This window comes from Oncorhynchus kisutch, linkage group LG17 (genome assembly GCF_002021735.2).
Source record: "Oncorhynchus kisutch isolate 150728-3 linkage group LG17, Okis_V2, whole genome shotgun sequence".
In the NCBI taxonomy this organism is placed as follows: Eukaryota; Metazoa; Chordata; class Actinopteri; order Salmoniformes; family Salmonidae; genus Oncorhynchus; species Oncorhynchus kisutch.
The window spans coordinates 4532686-4543098 of NC_034190.2; the positions used below are offsets into that span (position 1 = coordinate 4532686).

At 50.5% G+C, this 10413-nt stretch overlaps 1 protein-coding gene across 2 annotated transcripts in view; it reads right to left on the reverse strand.

Annotated features, from left to right (window-relative positions):
* LOC116354503 (FH1/FH2 domain-containing protein 3) overlaps positions 1-10391 on the reverse strand; it is a 31734-nt gene extending 21343 nt beyond the window's left edge. For both annotated transcript variants that reach the window (XR_004203829.1, XM_031795012.1), the window contains exons 1-5: positions 10301-10391; positions 10051-10162; positions 9530-9624; positions 8686-8829; positions 8147-8379 (exon numbers count right to left, since the gene is read on the reverse strand). Coding sequence is in view for 1 of the 2 variants with exons in the window: in XM_031795012.1 (XP_031650872.1) it covers positions 8147-8379; positions 8686-8829; positions 9530-9624; positions 10051-10162; positions 10301-10381 (665 nt within the window). In the remaining variant the exon portion in view is untranslated. The remainder of the gene's footprint in view (positions 1-8146; positions 8380-8685; positions 8830-9529; positions 9625-10050; positions 10163-10300) is intronic.
* Positions 10392-10413: the final 22 nt, after the last annotated feature.

Consider the following 10413-nt stretch of genomic DNA (forward strand, 5'->3'; position numbering starts at 1 on the left):
ACTATCCTCGACTTTAGGGTTTTAAGGGAAACATGGCCGATCCAGAAGACTCTCGACCAGGAAAACAAGAACGCAACACGTAGCAGAGGAAGAGGTTCAGTGAGGAGTAACAGATCTTGAGAATTATTATATATTTTTTTCCATTGATTTAACAAGGCAAGTCAGTTAAGAACAAATTCTTATTTACAATGACGGTGAACAGTGGGTTAACTGCCTTGTTCAGGGGGCAGGACGACAGATGTTTACCCTGTCAGCTCGGGGGATTCAATCTTGCAACCTTTCGGTTATTAGTCCAACGCTCTAACCAAAAGGCTACCTGTTCTACCACGAGGCTAACTGCCTCTAACCACTAGGCTACCTGCCTCTAACCACTAGGCTACCTGCTCTAACCATGAGGCCAACTGCCTCTAACCACTAGACTACCTGCCTCTAACCACTAGGCTACATGTTCTACCATGAGGCTAACTGCCTTTAACCACTAGACTACCTGCCTCTAACCACTAGGCAACCTGTTCTAACCACTAGACTACCTGTCTCTAACCACTAGGCTACCTGTCTCCTCTAACCACTAGGCTACCTGCTCTAACCACTAGACTACCTGTCTCTAACCATGAGGCCAACTGCCTCTAACCACTAGACTACCTGCCTCTAACCACTAGGCTACCTGCTCTAACCACTAGACTACCTGTCTCTAACCATGAGGCCAACTGCCTCTAACCACTAGACTACCTGCCTCTAACCACTAGGCTACCTGCCTCTAACCACTAGACTACCTGTCTCTAACCACTAGGCTACCTGCCTCTAACCACTAGACTACCTGCCTCTAACCACTAGACTACCTGCCTCTAACCACTAGACTACCTGTCTCTAACCACTAGGCTACCTGCCTCTAACCACTAGACTACCTGCTCTAACCACTAGGCTACCTGCTCTAACCACTAGGCTACCTGCTCTAACCACTAGGCTACCTGCTTTAAACCACTAGGCTACCTGCCTCTAACCACTAGACTACCTGCCTCTAACATGTGTGTGTGTGTGTGTGTGTGTGTACCAGGTGCTGTTCTGCTTCACAAGACCAGAGACACGTGTGTGGCGGATGGGATAGCAATAGCAATAAAACCGTGTGTGTGTGTGTCTGTGTGCCAGCGTGCCTCTGTGTGCGTTATGTTAAAGCTCCATCCATAAAACACAGTGGAGATGATCCAGCATGTATTCCCATGAGACACACACACACACACAGCTGCATCCATCATCACTCTACTGTCTGGACCCAGTGAACTCTGAGTGTATCTCCCAGCACACACACACATGCCTGCATAGATGTTCTGCACATAGGCATGAACACACACACACAGAATGTTCACCATGCTGTTGTTATGCTAAGCATAGCCGAGTCAGATACTGTCTGACTGTCCAGTGTTGTACTTACACAGGCCAAAGACTTGTTTACACTGAGAGAGAGAGAGAGAGAGAGAGAGAGAGAGAGAGAGAGAGAGAGAGAGAGAGAGAGAGAAGATAGGAGATAGGGTAGAGAAGAAGGAGAGGAGACGAAGGTGAGAGAGTGAAGGAGTGGGGGGAGTGGAGGAGAGGAGGGGAGGGGGAGAGAAGGAGGAGAGACGAAGGTGAGAGAGTGAAGGAGTGGGGGAGTGGAGGAGAGGAGGGGAGGGGGAGAGAAGGAGGAGAGACGTGGAGAGGAGAAGGGAGGAGAGGGAGAGAGGAGGAGAGGGAGAAGGGGAGAGGAGGAGAGGAGGGGAGGGTGAGAGGAGGAGAAGAGGGGACGGGGAGAGGAGGATCAGGGGGATGTGACCTGATGTGAGCTCCTGTTGGAACGCTCTGCTGTCCCTGTATCAGGGCATCAGTACCAGTATATGGGAGGGGATAGGGAGGAGGAGAGGAGGGGATAGGGAGGAGGAGAGGAGGATCAGGGGGATGTGAGCTCCTGTTGAAAACGCTGTGCAGCGGTTCTGTGGTTAAATACATTGTAAAGCTGCATGATGAGACTCTAATGATGATTTGAAAAAAAGTGTCTTGAAAAGGTAAGAGCCCTGCCTAGTTTTTTTTGCGCAGGCTGTACACACTACATCAGTCTCTCATTTACAATTTGACAAGCACTTGATAATGTCTTGAATTTCACGGCGACATCCGCTTTGGCCGTAATGCACCCTAAAAACAAAATCAATTCCTTTGCGCCCAGAGTGCTGCGTTGTGCCCTTCTCCCTTGTGCAGTGAAGCGCCTCTCACTCACACGGCTCTCAGTCACCTGATCGGGTCTTTCTCGCAAGCTACAAGTGAAGACAGACACATCGGGGACGCAACTACGCACTTCCTCATCCAATTCCGAGGTGCATGTTGAAGATATGGGGAAGAACTGTCAACAGCACTAGCCTACGTCAATCTACTATCCCCCATAGTCCAAAAGTTGACAGAATAGGTCAATACGTACATATTTCTCGCACAGAATTCTATTCTAACAAAGTCTGAGACAGTTGTGGGATGCAACAGATCCCAAATTAATACAACCACTAGCATCCATGAAATTCAAAACATTATCAAGTGCTTGTCAAATTGTAAATGAGAGACTGAAAAACTAAGCAGAGCTCTTTCAAGCAACAGATCAGAACGTTTAGCTTGAAATGTTGATAAACCATGAGGATCTTTCTTCACCTTATATACGCAGCAATGCAAACATGAGGCTATAAACACAAATGTTCCATAAGTGGAAAACACCATTATCAATATTATAGTGACCGCAAATACAATTATACATTATTATAATGGTGAAAATCTTCCCCATTATCTTGAAACTCACACTCTGCTTATGTATATAGTTAGACACCCCTTACAAAGCGGATTTAATGTGCTTCATTTTATGAAGTTATTTGGCCTATGGGCTAGGTGACATGAAATGTGCGACTGATTCGAACAAGTTGTTTCTTATGCTGGGTATAATTCACAAGTGATAACATATGTATAATTCACAAGTGAGGCTAATAGGCTAATATAGTCACCCAGCAGAATATTATTGATTTAACCTTTTCCCTATATAGTGCACTACTTTAGTGTAGTAGGATCTATAGGGTAGTAGTGCACTACTTTAGACCAGGGTCTATAGGGTAGTAGTGCACTACTTTAGACCAGGGTCTATAGGGTAGTAGTGCACTACTTTAGACCAGGATCTATAGGGTAGTAGTGCACTACTTTAGACCAGGATCTATAGGCTAGTAGTGTACTACTTTAGACCAGGGTCTATAGGCTAGTAGTGCACTACTTTAGACCAGGGTCTATAGGGTAGTAGGGCACTACTTTAGACCAGGGTCTATAGGTTAGTAGTGCACTAATTTAGACCAGGGTCTATAGGGTAGTAGTGCACTACTTTAGACCAGGGTCTATAGGGTAGTAGGGCACTACTTTAGACCAGGGTCTATAGGTTAGTAGTGCACTAATTTAGACCAGGGTCAATAGGGTAGTAGTGCACTACTTAGACCAGGGTCTATAGGGTAGTAGGGCACTACTTTAGACCAGGGTCTATAGGTTAGTAGTGCACTAATTTAGACCAGGGTCTATAGGGTAGTAGGGCACTACTTTAGACCAGGGTCTATAGGGTAGTAGTGCACTAATTTAGACCAGGGTCTATAGGTTAGTAGTGCACTAATTTAGACCAGGGTCAATAGGGTAGTAGGGTACTAAATAATATATGTGTAACATTTGTTTTGGTTTAGAATGGACCATTATCACCGGTATCAAAACAGGGGCAAAAAGACTTAAATAGTGAATGGAGAACGCTTTCCCCATGGTTTATTTTCATGCCAGCAAGCTAGGCTAGCTACGCCTGTTGTAAATATAAGCAATGTGTTTAATATTAGGAAAGTTGAGAAAGAAAACATAGTAGGCCTAGCCAATAGAACGCTGATGGGATCCTCCTCTTTTTAGTAGAGGCCATCACTCTGTTTTCTCACGCTATTGCGTAGCCTATAGTAATGTTGCGCAACTTGAGCTCTCGTGAAGTGTTTGACTAGATTTTTTGATTACATTTGCATTGATGTCAGAGTGATTCGAGAATGACAATAGATTGCTGAGTACCTGGCAGTTAGCATGTTTGGTAGGCTACTAAATGACAAGCTTCAGCATCAGAGCTTGGAGAATTTGACTGCCTTTATGACTCGTGACCGCCGGTGTGGCGGTAATACGGTCACCGCAACAGCCCTAAGCAAGACATCATTACTAGTGTGTGTAGCAGGACCTCAGTACCAGTGTGTCACGCCCTGACCATGGAAAGCTTTTCATTCTTTTTATTGGTTAGGTCGGGGTGTGACTAGGGTGGGTCATCTAGGTGATTTATATTCCTATGTTGGCCTGGTATGGTTCCTAATCAGAGGCAGCTGTTTATCGTTGTCTCTGATTGGGATCATATTTAGGCAGCCATCTCCCCCTTTGTGTTTTGTGGGATCTTGTTTTTGTGTAGCTGCCTGTGAGCAGCCCAGAACGTCATGTTTCGTTTTTCTTCTGTTTTTTGTTGGTGAGTATATTAATTATTAAACAAGTCAAATTCTACGCACGCTCCGCCTTGGTCCAATCATTGGTCCTATCAGGGTTCTTCTATGTGGAGAAGAAGGACAAATTATATTGAATTCTGGGGCCTTAAAAACCACCACCCGCTTCCACTCATCACTTCTGCTTTCGAGCCTCTCTAGAGGGTTACCATCTTCTCCAAGTTGGACCTCCAGAACGCCATCTGGTACGGATACCGGACGAGTGGAAGATCCCCTTTAACACGGCTAGCGGCTAGCGGGCTAATACCTGGTGAAGCGATTCGGACTGATCAACGCTGCTGCTGTGTTCCAGGCCCTGGTTAACGACGTTCTCCAATGACATGGTGAACCGGTTCGTGTTCGTCTACCTCAATGACATCCTCCTCTTTTCCTCTTGTCCTCCAGCGTCCGACATGTCCTCCAGCGTCTTCTGAAAAACCAGCTAATCGTCAAAACGGAGAAAAATCTAATTCCATCGCTCCACCATCTCCTTCCTTGGGAAATATCATAGCTGCAGGCAACATATAGATGGATCCTGGAAAGGTGAGAGTGGTGGCGGATTGGCTGCAATGCTTCCTGGGAATTGCACATTTCTACCGTTGGTTCATCTGGTGTTACAGCACCCAGGGATTCCCACAAATCAGCAAACAGCAAACGTTGTCTCCAGCTGCAGACCGAGCGTTCTTGACCCTCAAGCACCAATTCACTACAGCTCCTAATCCATCCGGATTCGTCCCAGCAGTTTGTAATGGAGGTCGACGCATCGGACGTCGGAGTGGGGTCTGCCCTGTCCCATCATCTCACCACCACAGAAAGGAATTACGACGTGGGGAACTGAGAACTACTCGGTGAAGATGATGTTGGAGGAGTGGAGGCACTGGTTAGAGGGGGCGGAAAACCCATTCATAGTATGGACAGATCACAAGAACCTGGAATATCTCCGCACTGCCAAGCGCCTCGACTCCAGGCAAGCTCGATGGGCCCTGCTATTCACTTGATTCAACTTCACCATCTCCTACCACCCGGGGTCCAAGAATGTGAAGCGGGATGCGCTGTCACGACTCTATAACCCCGCTACTACACCATCAGGCCCCGAGACCATCCTTCCTACCTCTTGTCTCGTGGCTGCACTCATCTGGGGTATAGAGAACCGGGTCCGTGAGTGTTCCCAGCCGAACCCCGGTGGGGGGCCTGGGTAAACGGATGTTTGTCTCGGACTTTGCTCATTCCCCGGGTTCTGGATTAGGCTCATTCCCCTCTTGGTTCCTGACGTCTCCACGTTCGTCACTGCCTGAACGGTTTGTGCCCAGAATAAAACTCTTCGGCAAGCTCCAGCTGGCCTCCTTCAACCACTTCCTGTCCCTCACCATCCCTGGTCACATATATCCCTGGAATTCGTCACTGGTCTCCCTTCATCTGATGGCAACACCACTATCCTTACGGTGCTGGACAGGTTGTCCAAAGCGTCATTTTCATTCCCCTCCCCAAGCTACCCTCAACCAAGGAGACGTCCCTGCTCACGGTGCAGCACATCTTCCGTATACATGGACTTCCGGTGGACGTGGTCTCTGACCGTGGTCCTCAGTTCTCGTCCCGGTACTGGAAGGCGTTCTGCACACTCATTGGGTCGTCGTCCAGCCAGTTTCACCCACAGTCTAACAGCCAGTCGGAGCAGGGCCAATCACGACCTGGAGACGACTCTTCATTGCCTCGTCCAACCTCACCCACTGGAGCCAGCAACTTATGTGGGTGGAATGTGCCCGCAATACCCTGCTCAGCCACTGGTCTCTCGCCTTTCGAGTGTATCAGCGGAGCTGCTCTTCCCTGAGTGAGAGGAAGAGGTCAGCGTACTCATCCACTGCTGTTGCCGTACCTGGAAGAAAGCCCGGTCTGCTCTTCTCAAGACAACCTCCAGGTATCGACGACAAGCGGACTGCCACCGGACCCCGGCTCCCCGTTATCGTCACGGGCAGAGAGTATGGCTGTCCACTCGGGATCTGCCCCTCCGGGTGGAGTCCTGAAAACTTTCCCCCCATTTTATTGTCCCTTTCCCCATCTCTAAGATCCTTAGCCCCTCTGCTGTTCATCTTCTGTTGCCCAGCACCCTCCGTATACATCCCACGTTGCATCTATCTAGGATTAAACCTCTGTCTCGCCCTCTGCCTCCTGTTTCCAGGACCACCCCTATCCCCCCGTCTCATCGAAGGCCATCCGGCATACACAGTGAGACGTCTCCTGAGTGTTTGACCTCGGGGCTGGGGATTCCAGTACCTGGTTGACTGGGAGGGGTATGGTCCAGAGGAGAGGTGCTGTCACACCCTGATCTGTTTCACCTGTTTTGTGCTTGTCTCCACCCACTTCCAGGTGTCACCCATTTCCCCCACATGTGCATTTATACCTCTGTTTGTCTGTTGCCAGTGCGTCTTGTCTCGTCAAACCTACCAGCGTGTTTTTTCTCTCTGGTCCTGTTTTCTAGTTCTTCCGGTTTTGACCATTCTGCCTGCCCTGACCCTGAGCCTGCCTGCCGTTCTGTACCTTTCTGACTCTGCTCTGGATTACTGACCTCTGCTGCCCTGACCCTGAGCCTGCCTGCCGTTCTGTACCTTTCTGACTCTGCTCTGGATTACTGACCTCTGCTGCCCTGACCCTGAGCCTGCCTGCCGTTCTGTACCTTTCTGACTGCTCTGGATTACTGACCTCTGCCTGCCTTGACCCTGAGCCTGCCTGCCGTTCTGTACCTTTCTGACTCTGCCCTGGATTACTGACCTCTGCTGCCCTGACCTGTCTTTAGCCCCCTGTTTGGTCATTAAACATCTGTGATTCGAACTGTCTGCATCTGGGTCATCCTGACACATGATAGTCAGTACTCAGACAGTCTCATTTAATCTGCCCTCCGTCTATTGAAGGGTTGTAACCTTGTGCCATCTACCCACTTTATTGTCTCCCCTTCTCTCCAGTCTCTCCAGTCTCTCCAGTCTCTCCTTCTCTCCAGTCTCTCCAGTCTCCCAGTCTCTCCAGTCTCCCCTTCTCTCCAGTCTCTCCAGTCTCCCCTTCTCTCCAGTCTCTCCAGTCTCCCAGTCTCTCCAGTCTCCCCTTCTCTCCAGTCTCTCCAGTCTCCCCTTCTCTCCAGTCTCTCCAGTCTCCCCTTCTCTCCAGTCTCCCCTTCTCTCTAGTCTCCCCTTCTCCCCTTCTCTCTAGTCTCCCCTTCTCTCCAGTCTCCCCTTCTCCCCTTCTCTCCAGTCTCTCCAGTTCCCCTTCTCTCCAGTCTCTCCAGTCTCCCCTTCTCTCCAGTCTCCAGTCTCCCCTTCTCTCCAGTCTCCCCTTCTCTCCAGTCTCCCCTGCTCTCCAGTCTCCCCTGCTCTCCAGTCTCTCCTTCTCTCCAGTCTCCCTTTCTCTCCAGTCTCTCCAGTCTCCCCTTCTCTCCAGTCTCTCCAGTCTCCCCTGCTCTCCAGTCTCCCCTTCTCTCCAATCTCCCCTTCTCTCCAGTCTCCCCTTCTCTCCAGTCTCCCCTTCTCTCCAGTCTCCCCTTCTCTCCAGTCTCCCCTTCTCTCCAGTCTCTCCAGTCTCCCCTTCTCTCCAGTCTCCCCTTCTCTCCAGTCTCCCCTTCTCTCCCTCACCTCTTGCTCATGTCTTCTCCTCCTTGTCCCTTGAAGGGTTGGAACCCGGAGTGTTGAGTGGACGGGCTGCAGGGCGAGGCGTTCCCAGACCGCCCTAGAGATGCTCTGCGGCTCCGCCTCCTCTCCAGGCCCCTCCTCTTGTCCCCAAAGCTGGCGCGGCGGCGGTCCTTGAGGCCAGAGAGCCCTGGGGGCGGATTAGATTCATCATCGCCATCCTCATGACGTAGAGTCGCCTGAAAAGGGAGAAGAAAGGAGAAAGGATGAAATGAAGGAGGATGATGTGGATATTTAGAAAAAACGTCTTGATCTCTTCTTTATCATATTCTATATATATATATATATATATATATATATATATATATATATATATTCTCCTATTTCTTCAGGTTTATCTAGGACATAAATGTGGTCTATGAAAAATCAGGATTATCAGCCAAACCTGTGCCATTGTGTATCCCTGTGTATGTGTATCCCTGTGTGTGTGTGTGTGCGTGCATGTGTGTGTGTGTGTGTGTGTGTGTGTGTGTGTGGTGTCTCACCTCGTAGATATTGAGTTGCTCCATCAGGTCCAGGTCAGTTCCTCTCCTCCCCAGGAACCTCTTAGCTACAGCCTCCATCCTCTGGTCCTCCAACCCATCCACCATGTCATAGAAGGAGTCCTGGTCAGGTAATGCTGACAGGGTCTGAGAGGAGGGGAGGAGGGAGGGGAGGGGAGGGAGGGGGAGGGGGAAGGGAGGGGGAAGGAGTGGGGAGGGATGGGGGAGGGAGGGGGATGAGTGGGAGAGGGGGGAGGAGGAGGGGAGGAGGGGGAGGGGAGGGAGGAGGAAGGGAGGGAGAAGGAGTGGGGAGGGATGGGGAGGGAGGGGGGAGGGAGGGGGATGGAGTGGGAGAGGGGGAGGAGGAGGGAGAGGGGAGGGAGGGTGGAGTGAGGGAGGGGGATGGAGTGGGAGAGGGGGGAGGAGGAGGGGAGGAGGAGGGAGAGGGGAGGGAGGGGATGGAGTGGGAGAGGGGGGAGGAGGAGGGGAGATGGAGGGAGAGGGGAGGGAGGGGGATGGAGTGGGAGAGGGGGGAGAAGGAGGGGAGGAGGGGGGAGGAGGAGGGGAGGAGGAGGGGGGAGAGGGGGGAGAAGGAGGGGGGTGGAGGGGAGGGAGGGGGAAGGAGTGGGGAGGAGAAGGGAGGAGGAGGGAGGGGAGGAGGAGGGAGGAGGAGGGAGGGGAGAGGGGGGAGAAGGAGGGGGGGGGAGGGAGGGAGGGGGAAGGAGTGGGGAGGAGAAGAGAGGAGGAGGAGGGAGGAGGAGGGAGGGGAGGAGGAGGGAGGTGTGAATTTGTGTGTAGAATGATAGACGATGTCATATGCAATGTGGCGCCAGACCAAGACGTGTACCTTGTTGATTAGGGTCATACCGTAGACCAGCAGCTCTGTGTCCACTCCATCCTTCTCATCTAAGATCTCCATGGCATTAGACCACTGCTTACAACCTGGACAAACACCATTAGTCAATAAGATATCAATCATTCTTTCATTTGACCGTTGAGCCTATTGGTCACTTAACCAATCCATGACTCAAACACTCAATTAATCAAGACAGACCAACCGACAGACAGACAGACAGACAGAGCAACTGAGAGACAGACAGACAAAACAGACAGAGCAACCGACAGACAGACAGACAGACAGACAGACAGGACAGACAGACAGACAGACAGACAAACTGACAGACAGACAGACAGACAGACAGACAGACAGACAGACAGACAGACAGACAGACAGACAGACAGACAGACAGACAGACAGACAGACAGACAGACAGACAGACAGACAGACAGACAGACAGACAGACAGAGCAACCGACAGACAGAGCGACCGACAGACAGACAGACGGAGCGACAGACTGAACGTGGTACCTCTCTTGGTGTCTACAGTAGTGACGGCCTCTATAAGTAGAGAGGCATTGGACTCTGAGTATTCCACAAACACCAGCAACAACTTCAGAGCAGTCTTCACCACCAGGCGGAACTGAGACACAGACAGGGTCAGTCAGACAGGGTCAGTCAGACAAGTCTATAGCATTGATAAAGGTCTTTGGCAGACACTCTAACAACCTATTTATCGTTATTGAGTTTGTACAGTAAAACAGATGCTGTAGCAGTTCACCTTTGAGCCAATGAGAGCGTAGAGCCACTGGACGGTCTCAATGTGACAGATGACTCCATTCATCCCATCCACATACAGCATGATCTGTCCCAGAGCTAAGAGAGATGGAGGGA